The sequence below is a fragment of the Geospiza fortis genome, unplaced genomic scaffold (genome assembly GCF_000277835.1).
Source record: "Geospiza fortis unplaced genomic scaffold, GeoFor_1.0 scaffold318, whole genome shotgun sequence".
Taxonomy (NCBI): Eukaryota; Metazoa; Chordata; class Aves; order Passeriformes; family Thraupidae; genus Geospiza; species Geospiza fortis.
This window is the reverse complement of record NW_005054371.1, coordinates 572,886-590,228: the sequence shown is the minus strand read 5'-3', so window position 1 is coordinate 590,228 and position 17,343 is coordinate 572,886. Positions and strand designations below refer to the sequence as shown.

Genomic DNA, 17,343 nt, shown 5'->3' with positions numbered 1-17,343 from the left:
GTTGTCAGGGCGCGGAGCGAGGCCGGGCGGAGCGGGGCTGCCCTCGGCACCGGCACCTGAAAGCCATTCCCAGGCGGGCTCGAACAAGGTTTGCACCTGTTCGGGGAAATGAAAGTTTTCCGACCCGCGGGATGAGCCCCGGTCACGCCGAGAGCCTTTCTCAGACAGTCAGGAAAACAAGGCTGTTATAGAGAGGCTTTATTTATAAAGTCTTCCTGTAACTCGAGGAGCTGAGGTGCAGGACGGCTCCAGTGCCTGCAGAAGGATCGAGTGAGGTTTCGTGTGGATGTGTCTGTCTCTAGGCTGACTGGGGGCAAGGCGGGTCAGTGTTGGGGCTGGGTTTTCCTGTGGCGGGATCCTTGGGAAGAGCTTTTCCCCAGGTGTATTCCCTGTTGTCAGGTAAGTGGAGAGCTTGCACTGCAGCGTTACCTCCAGCCCGGGTGCCTCTGCACCACTGCCGGGTCTGATGGGGCTTGTTGGGATTTGGCTGCACCTTTCCGTCAGGTGATAATCAGCGAGAGCGTGTGGGTCTGGTTCTGAACCTCCAGTCGGTCACCAGTGTCACTGTGCTGCCCGGCTCAGGGCTGGCAGTGGCGAGTGTGGGCTCGGAAGGGGCAGCAGCCCTCCGGGTTAAAGGGCTACGGGCAGGATCCGGGAAGGCACCCTTTGCCTCTCCAATGCTGCCTTGGTGTTGGTTTGCTGAGATCAGAAAAGCTTGCTGTGGATGCTCTCTTTTGTAAAGAATTGTGGCCAATATCCAGAGAACAATAGCTGGATTTTCCCCACGGGGGGACTGCCTGCTCCCAAGTAGTGAGGTGGTCACTGATGCCTCTTAAAAGAGAAACCATCTCACTGCTTGATAATTCAGGCCTGAGGCAGGTTCTGCGGGCATTCCCCTGAGCTGCTGTCTTGCACAATTTGCCCATTGTGTGCACCTGTAATTCCAGTTACTGGCAGTGCAGCTGAACAGAAGCCTCTCAACTCCTTCAGTGGAGGCCAAGTGCTGCTGTTTGTCTCTATCCTCAAAGGCAGAGCTGTGTTGTTTGTCTTCAGTGGTTTAGCCAGAATGCTAAATATGTGTTAGTCTCCTGTATTTAGAAAGGTGTACCTGTCATTATATTTGCAAATAGAATATGCACGGTAATGAGTTTACAGATGGCAGTGCAGTCTCCACACCTTAAGTCCCTGTAGAGATGTAACTTTTCTGGTTACACCCTGAGACAGCCCTACATACCCAGTTCCCTCTGGTAAAGCTTATGTAAACAACTGGAGTTCCTGTTTTGCCCTTGAAGGTCAGTAAATATGGGAGCTGATTTCAGGGAATCTGATCTCGGAACCCTCCTTGATGTGGGTACTTCACACATGCCAGTTTTCAAAGCACTCACGATAGTCCCAGGGGAGCACTGCTTTTACAGCAGTGCTGCTATTGACGATCTGGAGTCTGCCTGCTGTACTGATGGTTAGGATTTTACAAGATGAGTGTGCATTCTTACAAGTAAGAATTTTATTTTTCCTTTTTTTGAGGCCATAGTAGAAACACTCGTTGGTGTTCCTGCATTATATTAGTGCTGTCGGCCTTACCCTGTTCTTCTCCTGAGGATCTGGTGCTGATGAAACAGTGCTTTTGTCAGGGAACTCCAGCTTTAAATTTCTCTGTCTTCTAGTCTCTGGAAAGGGGTTGTTAACACTCGGTTATGAGTCAAGAAAAAAGGGTTTGCTGGGTTACAAACCAAGAGTGAGCCTTATCCAGGCTCACGAGTGATGAACTTTACACAGGTCATTTAAGCTTTCCATAGACTGGTTCCTCTGTTCTGAAATTTCGGGATGAGTTGTGCTTGCCACAGCTGTGTTTTGGGGTAGAATTAAAGGTGCTTGTGCTAGTGGTACCATGTCTTAGCAAGAGGGTTGTTTCAATTGTTTGCTCTCTTGCAGATTTCCGTGTAAATTTCAGGGAAGAGTCTGTTTAGCAAAACTGACTTCCTATCCAGCTGAGAAACACAGCTTTTATGCCCACCTTGTGCTTTGTGACAGGTTTTTTTTTTTTAATTACTTTTTAGAAAGACTAAATTCTGCTTCCTCTCATATGTGGGTGCAGCAGAGATACATGTCATGAAGGATTGCTGTCTCAACACGTTCAGAGAGTGGGGAGGGAGCGCAGAGGAGAAAAAGATAAGTCTCCCCAAGGACATGTGTTGCTGTTAGTCTCTTGTGCCTGTAACTGTTGCAACACCTCGATCCTACTGCTGCCTCAGTGTTATCAGGATTACTTTTGTGAATAAATACAGGGCTCTGCTTGTGTAGCTCTGCATGCAGAATTGGTGCCTGTATAGTAAAGGGTCTGATTCCCTCCTACCTGTGCTACTCATCACTACAGGGAGACAAATTAGTACTTGTGGGCATGATCTGAAACCCTGGAGAAAGATCAAAAGAATCCCATTGAGCACAGTTGCTCTTAAAATGTACTTGGCCTGAATAGAAAAGGAGTTGGCAAGCACTGTTTCCACTTAGCAAGACATTTGATAACCAGTCACTTATCTAGAAGCTGGGGTGGAAATATCAGTTGCTGTGACTGCAGCTGCTGACACCTCCCTGGTGTTTGGAAATGAACTCTCAGCTCTTCTGAATATTGATGTCATCAACACCCTCAATGCCCTTAATCGTGAAAATGGATGTAGATCTGCAGAAGATGTTTTCAGTGCTGTACAGAATTTACGAGTTACAGTTCTAAGAATGACTGCTTATTTTCCACATGATACACCTGTGTATTGGCCCCAGTGGACAATGAACTTTGCCTCTAGGCATTTACCTCTGAAAGACAAGGATGGCAACAGATTAGAACAGATGAGAGGAGAGAAAATGACAAATAAATTAGTGTATTGTTGAAGGCAGCAGTTCTTATGCTAGATGACAAAAAAAAGTTCATGTGGTATTTCTTTGTTAATTTGTCTTGTAGTGAAATTTTACTGGCAATGGCAACTTATAATGGCAATGGAAAGGCATCTTTTTAAAAGATTCTGCATTTGTAGACTTTCTGCTTGCAAAGAGGTGACTGCAGGGGAAGTGATAGAAACATGGGAAATCATAAGCACTAGAAAGATTGGTTGCTATACAAAGAATCAGGGTACATCCTGTGAATATTTTAGGCACTAAATGTATAAAAAATAAATGGGAATACTTTTTCACACAGTGTAAATGACTGTTTTCAATCCACTGCTGTGGATGTCCAAGTAGTTAGGCAGTTCATAGAGGGTAGGGCCACAGGTGGGTTGTCTGCATGCAGTTTCTGTCCCATAATTCTTAAACCTGTGATTCCTGGAGGTGGGACTAGCAGATGATTTTACACATGCCCTGTTCCTTATGCTTGTGCCCTTCTGGAAGCTGCTTAGAGCAGAGTACTGCTCAGGGGCTGATCCATAATCTGGCATTCTGTTACTCACTGTCATTGAGTTGGACTTTAAAATAGCATTTTGTGGGATTTGTGAGGAAAAATGTTTTTACAGTTCTTTGGAAGCGTATCATGTCTGACTTGCCAGTTTTGGATGTTCCTCCTCCAAGTGCCCATGACCATTACAGGTTGTCACTGTTTAATACTGGAGCCCACTCAGGTCATGCAGGAATTCCCATTCATGCTTTACTGTCCCTGGATATTAAGTTTATTCCTGGAAAGCAAAATAAATGTTATGATAGATCACCTGCTGATTATTTTCTTAATAATCAACAATGTAATAATTCTTGTTTTTTAAAATGTATATATTTTTTGCTCAGAAATAAGGAAACTGCAGGCATGTCAGAGCCAGGAGTTACTAGGATGGAGGGATGCCTAGAGGGCTTTAAGGAAAGCCATGGCATTTAGGGTGGGCAAATGCAGGAAGAAAGCTGGAGGGATAATGGGCAGCTGGGTCTGTCATGAGGCAAGAAAATGGCAGATTTTGCTGCTTTTCCATGTCTTTAGTTACTTCAAAATCCCATGCTTTATAAATGATCCCATGGACCTTCTGAAGCCATCAGTTACCTGCAAGAGCTGCAAAAGGACAATGTGATGAAAGTACTGGGGAAACTGTTGAATCAGAGAGGGCAGAAAGAGCTGCCTCTTCCCCAGGTACTTGCAAGATTTATGCTTTGGCATAAGGCATCATCAGGCATTTCTGTGAGCCAGTCGTGGTTTTGCTAGTGATGCCTAAATGAAAACAGTACTGCTTGTGTGAAAAGGATTCTGTCTGTATCACATGTGCCCAGTTTCTGATTTCCACCCCTGCCCTTTCATTTCCTGCTGTCCTATTCCTGCAGGGTGTCATCTGCATTTTCTTGGCTGCATTGGCTCTGTGCTTTCTTGAGTGGCCACCCCTGGGCCTTTGCAGTTCTGCAGATGTTGCAGTGTAGGGAGGGAGTTGCAAGATCCAGTCCTGCAGCATGGCACTTCATTTGGGAGTAGGAATACAGCATGCAGAGGCTTTGGGGCAGGATGGGAAGGTGCGATTTCCATTTGTGTGTTTGAAGGCAAGCTTGGCATGCCTGTCTGGCCTGGAATGTCCTGATGTGTGTTTCTCAGTGTTACAGACATAACCCCAGGTACTTCATTCACCAGTGTTTTTTTCTTCTCTAGCTTGCTGAGTTTATGTAGGATGTCCATCTGCTCTCCTCTCTTAGGGAGGGCATTAAAATCCCTCTTCACTAACCAGTAAATGCCTGGTGTTGCCTTGCTGCTTGCCTTTGGAGCTTGGGATAGTTTTGCTCAGACACTCAAGCAGTTCTCAGTGCTTGTTAACCAGCACAGGAGCTCTGTGGTCACCTTCCTCTGCTTAGCCCCCTGGGGTAAGTGATGGGCACAAACTACAAAGGAATGACAAACAGACTCAGTGTTTGAGTAAAATGCAGAAATGTACAATGTTGTGCCTTTGTTGTGCAAGGCTGTGTGCTGGAAGGAGAGCAGGTGAAGGGTTGGGTGAGTGCCTGTGTGCTCTGAGCTCTAGAGAAGCTGTGGGAAGTGCTGCATGAAACTGTCAACAGCCTCTGGGCTCAGGAGATGGGATGGGAAAGAGGCAGTACCTCAGGCATTTCCTTGCTTTGAAGTCCCATGACAGAACTTGGAGAAACAGCAGAATGAATTTGTGATCCTTTCTTATTCTACAGGCTAAATGTTGGGCCAACATATAAAGCATTTTGGAGGATTCTATGCTCTGGCCCTTCCTTCTGTAAACAGTGGTTGCTTCTTTTGTGTTTATGCTTAGGTTAAATCCATATTGTTTTTTTACCTTAATGAAAAAACGCCATTTGAAAAGGGAAAATGGAGAATGTCTCAATTGAAAATGCCCAAGTTAAATGCTTCGGTGTTTCCAAAAGATTATTCTGTGCTCTTTCAGAGTTATAAACATGATCTGAACTCATGTGTATCTTTAGTCCTTTTGAAGCTCAGGAACAGTTGTAGGGCTGCTGCCCATCTGCACTGTTCCTACTCCACCAGACAGGGAATCACCAGGCTGGAGCAGTGTGTCAGCTCCTGAGGAGCCAGGTTAGCTTGGCACCATCTGGGTGTGCCTCCCTGTCCCAGAGCAAAGGTATTTAACTTTGCTCCTAGAGAGGTCAAAGGCAAAGGAAGTGCCTGCAGTGCCTTCATGTAGCAGGGCTTTGCAAATAACTGATAAGGCAAAGTGGAAATGAAACTAAAAGAGCTGCACCTTCTGCAGCTCCACTGGGTGAGATTTTAGCTCTGTTTCTTCACTTGGAGTTCAAGGAATAGGCTGGAAAAATAGCTTCTTGTGCCTGTAAAGTGCACTGGGGTTGTAGTGAATTGGGGGTAGCTCTTGGCAGCTTGTTCAGCCTCTCCTCTGGTCCTTCCTCCTTGTAGTAACCTAAGGAAGGGGTCCTCTGCCTCTCAAAAACATGTAAGCAAATGAAAACACCTCTAAGAGCCCAGCCTAGGAGGCAGAAGGGATGTGATTTCCTAGTTAATAATCGTTTCAAAGCTCTTCAAACTGCTGCTTCCTGTGAGCTCAGCCAGCTCTCATCCCTGCTGTGTCTGTCCTGTGGTGGCACTGAAGGGACAGTGGTGTGGCTGCTTCCCTGGCCTGCTCTCCTATGGCAGAGTCCGAGGCAAACTCCAGCCTGATCTGTGCTTGCTTATTACCTGAAAACTGGAGTAATTCCACTGGCAGGAACAAGAACTTAAGAAAATTAAGAGTAATTATCCTCTGTAAGAACTGGATGCCATTGCCTGCATTTACCCTTCGGAGCTGTTTTGGAAAGCTGCCTCTGCTCTCCAGAGCAGCAAATCTGTGCTGTTGGTGGGACAGCCCAGCCTGTGAGGAGGAGGCACAGGCATGCCTGTGCTGTTAGGAGGACACTGGGCAGGAATGTCACCAGTTTATGAGGGATGAGCCAAGGTTGGGAGGACTCACCCTGCTGGTTGTAGAGATAAGCTGGAGCAGAGCTAGAGTGAGCTTGGGCACTTAGAAAGCTCCTTGAGCTGTGTTTTCCAGTCCTTAGTTAGGGATCAGGAGGGAGCAGCTTGAGCTCAGCTATCCTGTTTTGATTATAGTTTTATTTACCTCGGGTGAGGCTATTGAGAAGGTTGTTGCTGTCTGGATCGATACCATATGTTACAAATATCCTTCAAATGCTGGTGTGCTGGTCCATTTAGAACCTTTCAATAATAAGATAAGGGTGAGTGCTGCATCATGAAAAGCATGAAATCAATGTGTAACTATGGTCACGTGTGCCTGTAATGATCTGGCACAGCTTTTATTGCATGGACTTTGGATGTATTGTTCAGGGGAAATTGCTCAGAAATATTCCTAATGGAGATTAAGTGAGGAAGAATCCTGTGCCAAGTAGGCACCAATACACTGCTCCAGAATTTCTCTGTTGCTGGGTTTGTGCATATTTTCTTTTTCCTTATTTGCTTACATCATGCAGACTAAGTACATGTTTGAAATTTTAAAGCTGAGAGCCAACAGTATTTAACAAACATCTGTCAGCTCCTGTGCTGCTGTGAATAAATGTTTTAGTGACAGAGCAAACAAGTAAGGAAATTAATATTTTTAATAAAGTAGTCTGTTTAGAATTTTACATATTTGCTTTAGAAGTATCTGAAACCCCAGAGTGTATGCTAAAAGTCAGTAGTAGCCAGATGGGATTTCATGTAACAGCAGAATACCAAAATACCTGCACTTGAGTGTGTTAGTATTCTGTCTTGTCCTGATGTGGGTAGATTGTTAATAGGTCAATAAATCTGTTCAGTGCATGTTTCTCATTTCACCCTAAACACCTGGCATTCCAAACCAACTGTATGTTCACAATTTTTTTTTTAAATTTCAGGATTTACCTCCCCCCCCAAAACAAAACAAACTTTCCTAAACAAAGCACAAACTAAAAGGAATTTTTTATTCTTGAAATGTTTTGGAGATTAAAAAAAAAAGTTGATGGCTGGAATAATGTGAATGTTCACATTTTTTAAAAGAGAAAATTTAATGAAAGTAGGTTTTGTTCATTTTCAGTTGTGATGTAAAAGTAAATACTGATAAAATACTGGACAGTTGTCTATGTTGGGAAATAGATTCTTTCATATCAGAGGAAAGAATGAAAAATAGTAAAAGAGAAGCAGAATATGAGCTCTGTTAGACTAAAACAGTGGCAGCAGATGAAGCAGGCTGCACAGGAATCAGAATAAGTGAAAAAAGAACTTTCACATAGCAAGTCACTTCCTCTCCACCAGCCTGTCAGGCTGGTTTTCCCCAGGCTTCTGCTGGCAGTTGAAGTTCTGGATTTTCATCCTGCTTCCCATTTTATGTGGTCTGGGAATTTTCATTGATTAGCATGTCTTGTATTGTCTGTTGCCCTACAGAAAGTTTTTAAGGAAAGCTGAAATTTTCCTCACTTTGCCAAGATGTCTGTTTAAGGATAGCAGTTCCTGATTTGCAGATTTTACTTACATGTGAATTTCAGGTGTCTGTTTTATAAAAATGGCTTTGATTTTGGAGGGCTCTTAACCAAATTTGGACAGGTTACAGCTGAAGCAGAGTGTAAGCCCAGAGCTGCTGAAGTGACAGAGCTGCCTCACCAAGCAAATCCTTGCCCAGCCACACACCCAGACAGGAAAGAGGATTCTTGCTCTTTTTTCTGCAGTCTTCCTCTTGTGCCTCCCCTCCCCTGAGGCTCCTTGGTGAGTTCCCATCTCTATCCTCCTCTCCTCCCCCAGGGACATGGAGAAGCCAGATGCCACAGAGCAGGTTTGGAACCAGTCAGCTGATGTTATGCAGGTTGAATTACAGGAAGAGGAGCAGCAGTTCTAGTGCACATTCTTCTTTCTCACAGTGCAATGAATTAGAGTCTCTTGCACACCCCTGGAGATCACCTTGCAGGAAGAAATTTGGCATCTTTTACATGTTTGCGTTGTTAAACAGTGAACTGGAGAAATTACTGTAGGAAAGGAAAGCTAGGAAAGCCCCTTTTCCCATGTATTCATTTCATCTGCTACCCCTGCAGGTGGTTTGTTGTATATGGAATGAAATGCAGCCCTTTAGACAGTTGTACTAATTGTTGCAGATTAGGTTAAATTTTAAACCCTCTGTAAAGGCAAAAATGATCCAAGTTTGAACCTACTGAGCCAGTTGTAATGTGTTTGATAAGTCTGAAGTGTGTAATGGCCAAACAGTGGGGAAGGCTGCACCAGAGGGGACCTGCAGTCCTGGCAGGGAGCAGTCCAGAAGACAAGCTTGGGTGAGCTGCTTATCAGATTATTACAGCCCATTAGTTAAAGGAGGGAAAGGTCTCCCAAGGAAGGTGGAAAGAAATCACAGTGTGTGTTAGTTTCATTTGTCTCTCTTGTATTTGTTGTTCATGAATATGCAAACCTTCTGTATTTTGCATGTTTGATGTCTGTTCTATTTATTGGTAAATTATTTCATGTCAAAGTCTAGCATTTGATTTTCTTTTTGTAGCCCTAAACTAAAGGTGTTGGTTTTTATCCTGGTACAGTTGTGTAAATCATAATAGAACAGAGGGCCATAACTTTCCAGTCTGTTAAGTAACTTACTGCTGCAGTTGATTCATAGATGCATGAGAAGGGGGTAGAGTTCCATGGTTTAAATGTTTGATATAAAACATACCCCAACAAACTATTTTTCCAATAGCCTACAAATAAAAAATGCAGTCATTTGGATTACTTACTGACGTTTATGGAAGTCATTTTGCATAGTGCTGTGGGTGGTTGGGTCTGATTCAGTAAAACAAGCTAATAAAATTAGTCTCAGCTCCCAGACCAAGTTTGTCTCCACATGTGAAGTAAGCTCTCTTAGGAACTGTACTCTTCATCCTAACCCACTCAGTCTTGGACCTAAAAATTCCCTCTGGCATCAGCCCTGGATCTGGTGATTGTTAGTTACAGCCAACATGCCCTGGGATGGTAAGAAAGGGAACCAATCACCCTGCTTTCTAAGATATTCTGCTTGCAGGAAGTCATTTACTTTTGTTTTCATCTGGAATTAGGACTTTTAAAGATGAGTAAAGCATTGCAGGATAATCTACTTCTCTTTGCAGTTTGGCTGCTGAAAACGAACCAAAAATTTCTTAATCAACATCTGTCTTGTCATCAGCACTACAGGAAAGCAAATATGTTTTCACAGTCAAGGAGCAAGGAACAGATGAGCTGTTAGATCTGTGTTTGTGCAGAACTTCAATATTAGCAGGTTTATTGATGCATCAGAGTGGGATGTAATGAACAGAGCAATGAGAGTGAGGAATGTGTTGTGTCCTGACAGTGGGGCTGGGCAGAGCAAAGCTGAACTGAATGGAACAGCACTGGATGTTGAAATTGAAAATGCTGAAAACCATTTAACCTTTTAAGAAGGTTTATTTACCTCCTACAGAGTTCCCCAAATTGAAGGGCATATTTTTGCTTCTAAGTACCTGCAGCTTTCTAATAAGTTGTTTTGTTACGGTAATTCTTAGCTGGCCAGTGATATGTACCTAGGCTTGAGGGTGCACTATTTTGCTGCAGACTGTAAAATTTAGAATTTTGCTACAGTAAAGGCTCTATTTTCTAGCTGTGTATATTACTGTAATAATAAAATTGCCATGTGAGGTATGCAGTTACAGTCTGCATATGAAAAAGTGTGGAACAAGAGACCCAAACAATGAGATTTTTGGAGCTTGTGTATGAACATTTATGCATTTAGGAGCATTAATGGATATTTTCTGATTGCAAAGAAGATTGCCTCAGGTCATAAAAGTGGTGGTGAGACATCATCTACATGTGTAGAAGAAACAGTGGAGTTCTCAAAGCAGTTTTAAGTGGAGAGCAGGTCACTTTCCTATGGGTGAAGCATAACATCCTGCAGTAACTAATTGGCAGAAAGTGGTGGTAATATTCACAGTGATTCCCTGGCATGAGGTTGCAGTTCTGCAGGTATATATGTGTGTATTACATGCAGGCACTCCAGTTTAAGGTCTCTTGGGTCCAACAGCTGACCCTAAACCAGAATACTTTTTAATTTTCTTTTGCTATTGAAGCACTGCAGGCAAAGGATGCCACAAAGCTTACAGTCTTATGCTGAACATGCTGTCAGCTTTTGATAGAGGTTCATTGACTCATTCCCTGCATTTTCAGTCAAATCTGATGATTCACCATATTTATAGAAATTTGTTTATCGAAGAGCTGCTACCTCTGCCCAATAGCTTATAGATGGACTCCTGCTGACCTGCTGCTCTTATCTGTGGAACCTATGCTCTGTTTTCAAAACACCCTCATCTTTACAATGGCTTTGGAGTTAATGTGATGTGCAGCAAGCAAAACAGCCTTTCATTCAGCCAGCTCCTCTCAGTGTGCAAGTGTGTGGACAGTGAGTGCTGTGCCTACATCACCTGGGAAGGGGTAACCCTGGCAGCTGGAAGATTCCCATGTTAAAGCCAGCTGGTAATATTAACAGAGAAAGGCAAAACCATGGTGCTTTGCTCTTCACTGTAATCAGGCCAGCAGCATACTTGTTTTTATTTAGCAAGCTTGTCTGGAGAGTATTATGGGACTCAACAGAATGCAGCTACAAAATCCTTGTAATTTTATCAAGCACATTAGACTAACAATGGCAAGAGCCTTATATCCAGCAGTAGATCCTGCCAAAGACACCATGACTAAAACCTTCCTCCTTTCCCTAAAATGATCCCACATTTGAAGCCTTTCTCAGTATAGTCAGAACTCTTAGCTCCAGATTACTCAACAACTATGCAACTCAATAGCTAGAGAAGGGTTCTGAATTATGAATGAATGCTTTGTTTAAAATCCAGTAGCTTTTCCTTTTTTTTCTTATGTAGAAACTTCTCTGACTTCTCTGCTCAGACTTTGCCAGAGTGTGGAATGATTGTGGAATATCTTCATAGAAATCTGCATTGTAATCTTAATAGTGATTGTGAACATTAACTTTGTAATCCTCACTTGGAAATGTGGTGAAGTATAGGTACAGCAATTAATTGGAACAGGAAGCAAGGAGCAGAAGGGATTAGGGTAGAGATTGAAAAACCTCTAGGGAAGGATAAGGTTATGCTAATGGTCAGAGATGTGGTGAGAGACCTGCTGGATCAGGGCTTTGCAAGGATTGGGAGCAAGTGAGGAAAGTGAGGCTCCTGTGCGTCTCCTTGGTCCCCCCAGGGTCAGGGGAGGCAGCAGTCACTGTATGGACCGCTGGCAGTGTGCCCCCAGGATCAGGGGAGGCAGCAGTCACTGTATGGACCGCTGGCAGTGTGCCCCCAGGATCAGGGGAGGCAGCAGTCACTGTATGGACCGCTGGCAGTGTGCCTGTCACACACATGGCTACAGCTACCCTTCCTGGTATTGGTACTGGTAAGAGCAGGGCACTTCAGAGGTCTTCAGCCATTAAACACGTCTCTATCTCATCCCCACCCCCCTGGTGGGTTTATAGGGTTTTTTTCCCATTTAGCAGATGTCCTATTGGAGAAGGATGTTGTGCTCAAATTGATGTCTTGCATTCTTAAAGCCATTTTCATGCTCTGGATGAATGGGATATTGTACTGCTTATATACACTATGGTCAGTTATTTTAACCTGCTAATAGTACTATTTATGTAAATGTGAATTGATACTTTTCTCCCAAAGCCCCACTGGCATTTAAAAGCTGGCTCTTGTGTATTTCAGTAATACTGCTTATGCTAAGCATGAAACATTCATAGGTCAAACCTTGTAAAGTTATGACTCACTTTAAAGTGGAAATTTTTGAACAGTATAGATACTGTCCTTTATTTAATACAGTATCACTCACTGAGCTCTGTCCTTCATTATTACAGTTGTCTGAGTTTCATAATATCCTGATTTCTTCAATAAAACCAGTCAAGCTTCCTTTCCAAAGTAGGTTTTTTCTGCCCCTTATTGCCTCTTCTAGGAACCTGCTGTTTTGTGATCTGAAATAGTGCAATATCAGAGTTGTTAGTGATTATGATTACTATCTCAGTCTTCATATTTCTAGCCTTCTGCCACATTGATCCTGATTTCCCTACTCCTGTTGTGGATGTCTTTATTCCCTTCACTGAGGTATCTGATTTTGCTGGAGGATGGGGTGGTGCCCTCTTGTCACCACTGCACAATGGTGAGGCTCCTCCTGTTCCCCAGGGCAGGGGCAGAAAAGGAAGCAAAGCTGCTGTTTGCACAAGGTAAGGAGGATGGGTAGGAGAGGATGTGAAGGGTTTACCTAGGGAAGATGTGCCACAGGGAGGGGAGAGCTGCCTGGGAAAGAAACAGGAGAGAGCAGAAATCTTTCCCACGCTGAGCCTCTCCCAGACCTCACTGACACCATGTCCAACCATCATGCCATGGTTGGAGGTGTGTGGCCAGGACTTGGATTTCTGGTGCCAGGCAGAGGAATGCTCTTCCCTGGCCATGGCCCTGGTGTTAACCATGTTGCTTTGTTTACTCTAGATACACTTTATACTGCTGTTCAGTCGGCAGGGGAAGTTAAGGCTTCAGAAATGGTAAACGACGCTACCTGAAAAAGAGAAGAAAAAGATCATTCGAGAAATTATTCAGATTATTTTGTCTCGCAATCAAAAAACAAGTAGTTTTGTTGACTGGAAAGACCTCAAGCTTGTTTACAAAAGGTGTGAGTAATTTTGTAAGAACGTATAATCACTGTTCATATGAATAACACATGCTGGAAGAGGAAAAACAAAGGCTCACCTAAGGAAAAGCAGCAAACAACGCTCTTAGTGCTGGGCTGAGTTAGGAGCCTGCCATTGGCAATCTGGGTATAACAAGGCAGTATCCCCGGACAAACCAGCAGGGTAATTGTGGGGTGCAAAATACTTGTACAGTCTGTCAAATGAGAAAAACATGAGTAATGTAATAGGTATTGGTGTTTAGAAGGCATTAGACCTCACTGCCCCTTCAAATTCCACAGGGTAGCCTGGCTGAGATGTGTGTGCTAGATTTTATTAGCTGTGGAGATTGGAGGAATTGTTCCAAGGCACTTCCATAATTCTGTCAAATTTTGTTTTTGAAATATTTGTTGCTCTGGAAAGTGTTAATTCTAATTTCCTTTTCCAAAGAAATCACTGATTGCCAGTTCCACAATGCCTAATGTTAACTGCCTGTTTGTTCTCCTACAGTTGTAGCAAACAAATGTAGCCTTAATGTGTAGTACACTGAGTAAATTAATCATCTCCCATTTAGCAAAAACTGAGTTCCATGGTGTGATAGGAAGCATATAAACATCTGATCAGAAGCTATGACAAGTTGGCCTCCAGCCACAGTGTCAGCAAGGTGAATAGGTTGGTTTAAACATAGTTTTGGTGCAAGTTAGTTACAAAGCTTCTTTGGTCTAAGCAGCTTCATGCATTCTGGCCCTCTGTAAAACACTGTCACTTGACAGCCAGCAGATGACAAATGCTGAGATGTAACTTCTTTCACCTTTGCCTTATTTTTATTTTTTAATTAGAAGGGGTGGCTTCTCCTACAATCTAATTAAACCCACTTACTGCAGTGCTATTGCAGCAGGAGGAGGAGACCTGAAGGAACTACTTACTACTGATTTATTGCCTGTTTCAGTGTTAGAGGTGTCCTACTTTACCAAGAGTGAAGCTGGTTCTTCTAACTAAAATAATAATTTGTTTAAATAATCTGATCTATGGAAGTGTTCTCTGGGGCACTATAAGAGTGACAGAAAATGTTTACTTTAGAGACTAGATAAGAATTAACTGTCATGTGAATGACCTGTAAGAGATGAGTAGAGCACTGAGGTCCCAGCTGTTCACTGCCACGTTTTTGCCTGTGTTTCCCCAGGTATGCTAGTTTGTATTTCTGCTGTGCAATAGAAGACCAAGACAACGAGCTGCTGACACTAGAGGTCGTTCATCGATACGTGGAGCTCCTGGACAGATACTTTGGAAATGTAGGTTTCACTTTCTCCCATGAACTCATTCCTGTCTGTCTGATAAACAAAACTATGTGGAGCTGACTTGCTTTGTGTTCCATCTGCTGCACTTGCCCTGCAGGAGCTCTCAATCCAGATTGAAATTAATTATTAGAGTATTTTATAAAACAGTGCTGAAATGGTCATAAGATTGTTTTCTCATCGTTTTTCCATTCATTCAGAATTAATCTTGATACTTTGTATGTCTGTCTTGGTATAGAATTTGAAGGGAAAACTTCAGGAAAAATTATTAAAAAACTCAAAATAGGTTTGGTTTTTATTTGTTTTGTTTCTTTTAATTTTGTTTGATTTGTTTGGTTTAATTCTCTTTCCTGGCATCTTCAGATATACTGGCTTTGTTTGTCTCATAATACTGGGTAACAATTAAGGACATAGAGGCAAAAGATAAAATCAGTGTTTTTAAAGAAAAGACTTAGAGAAGGTCCAAGTAAGTCTTTAGAGAATACAAGACCCATCTTTTCTCTGAATATTTTTGAAATGATCTTGTCTACCTTAATTCATATCTTAGTTAAATCAGTGTGCCATGACATGTCTGTACAGCCTCAAAACTAAAAAGCAGTTGGTGGCTCCTGCTGGGCAGTGAATTGTCTTGCTCTGTGAACCCAGGTACCCATACTACAAGGGCTCTGTAGGACCTGTGACAAGGTTAGTGGGCCAGGAAGTCAGCTTGGATCTCTGACAGCCAGCATAAACTTAATAAGTGGAATATCTTTGCTGTAAGTCCGTATATGCAGAGAGAACATGTGCAGAAGCTTCAGTATTACATAACATGCAGTTTGTTTCTTCGCCCTGCTACCTGCACAGAGGTGCTTATACTGAGGATATTTGATCATCACAACAGCTTTTGGCCTAGTAGTGCTTATAATACTGTAAAAATGGTTTAAATGTGGTTGTGGCCTCTTGTTCTGGCAGGTGTGTGAGCTGGATATTATCTTCAATTTTGAAAAAGCTTATTTTATTCTTGATGAGTTTATAATTGGTGGAGAAGTACAAGAGACTTCAAAGAAGACTGCAGTGAAAGCCATAGAAGACTCTGATATGTTGCAGGAGGTAAGGCAGAGGAGGACAAAAGGCAAACACCCCATCTTCCTAATCTTCCTTGTTTGACAGGAGATGAAAACACAGCTAAGCACTTCTGGTACTTCATTATCCAAGTGTGTCTTACATGCAGTTTCAACAAGTGCAGCAGTGCAGTTACATAAGCTTTCAATTCAACCCTTTTGGTATCATCTGGAGGGTCTTCATATAAAGCTGTTGCTCTCTTGCAGCTTAACTGCTCGAGTTTATTAAAAATGGTTTAAGATGTATCTAAGTTATTTCTTTAATATAAGAACATAATCTAAGGTTATATTTTATGTATGCATATGTATATGTAAATACAGAAAAATCTCTTCTATTTCACTAATAGCATTGACCTACTATTAACATTTAAAATTGGAAAGAGTATTTGCTGGCAAACTCTGCTTTCATTCAGAAGCACCTGTGTAGTTTTTCTGTAGGGCACAGATATGTAACCCTTATTCAGAGCCCTGCAGGAATTCTCTTGTAACTTGGAATGTAATGAGTAACATTGAGGCAGGAATGGCAAAACCAGTTGAATGTGATGGGTTTAATTCCTTTCTTTCCTTGGTAGTGAAGGATCCATCACAGTCCTGAAGGGAGCAGCACAGTGGTAGAACTGGCTTGGGCTGTGCTGTGGGAGTTGAGCAGGTTTCACCTGCTCTGCCCTGTGCCCATGGAGCTCAGCTGCTGTGTGCAAAGGCCACTGGCATGATGAGTTTGGCCACAGCTATGCTATGGCATGATTTAAATGTCACATTGTTACATGTTTTTAAAGCAGAATTATTTCTGCACTTTATTAAATTTCAGATAATTTCCTGCAAAACTACAGCAGTCCTCAAAGAGGACAAAAGGATTTCTATGAATATTACTGTACCATTCCATAATGCATCAGTTGTTTCTTTTTTGTTTTTTGTTTTCTAGACAGTGGAAGAATACATGAACAAGCCTGCATTTTAATGTTAAAATACCTGGAGAGAAAACTGCTGTATGCACCTCTAAAGTGCACTTCCTGAAACTCTTCCCAATGTGCCAGATCCTCAGAGAAATACTAAAAACCAATAACTGAAGGGGTTTGTTTGTATAATGGTGAAGATGAAGGTCAGCTAATGTAGCAAAGGGTTTAACAATTCTGTGCTTTGCATTACTCTGTACATGAGTTTCTCAGAGTTGTTATTGCCCCAGTCTAGTTTCTCTTGTTGTTGCTGGACTCAGCTCTTGTTTTGTACCACGTCTTTTAGCTACGGGTTTTGTCATCACAAGATGCTCCTCTGACAATACTTTGAAGAGGTATTTTTACTAGTTTTGTTCACTGCTGACTGTATGACTCTACTTTTGTACAAATGTCCATTATTTTGAATGTAATGGTTATTCTGCTGTAATAATAATTTTTTTCTAAAAGCCAAATTGTTGTGGGCCCTGATTTCACAAACTTGTTGTGGCAAGATGAGCTGTTGAAGTATATGAGGAAATATGCCTCTCTTTGGGGCAGCTCCTTTCTTTCACTGTCTTCCTTCTCTTTTCTGCTCTAGTCTGCTAATAAGACTGCTCCAACTGCTCCTAGAGTGCACTCCATGCCTCCTTTTAATCTGGAAGACTGTTTGAAGGTAGGCTTCTCCTAAGTTTAATGAATCCTCTATTTGCTGCTGCATGCAGATGGTCTGTTTGTGTTGTTCTCCTCATTTTCCTATCCCCTTCCTAGATCCCCTGGACCTCTCCAAAGGCTCCAGACTTTGAAATTGTGCAGCATGAGTGCAGGAGAAAACCTGAAGAGAAAAATTCAGCCTTTGGAAGATAATCTTGTATATCTTTTAGTATCCCAAACCCATATTTCCCAGTAGAGTTTTCCAGTCTTA

The 17,343-nt window shown here is 42.6% G+C and overlaps 1 protein-coding gene across 1 annotated transcript; it reads left to right on the top strand.

Moving 5' to 3' along the window:
* The first annotated feature begins 12,897 nt into the window (after window positions 1-12,897).
* AP1S3 (adaptor related protein complex 1 subunit sigma 3) lies at window positions 12,898-16,883 on the top strand. The gene is given in 4 exon segments (XM_031060027.1): window positions 12,898-13,097; window positions 14,278-14,386; window positions 15,341-15,478; window positions 16,412-16,883. Coding segments are annotated over 4 exon segments (483 nt in total). The 3' UTR covers window positions 16,448-16,883.
* The last annotated feature ends 460 nt before the right edge of the window (window positions 16,884-17,343 follow it).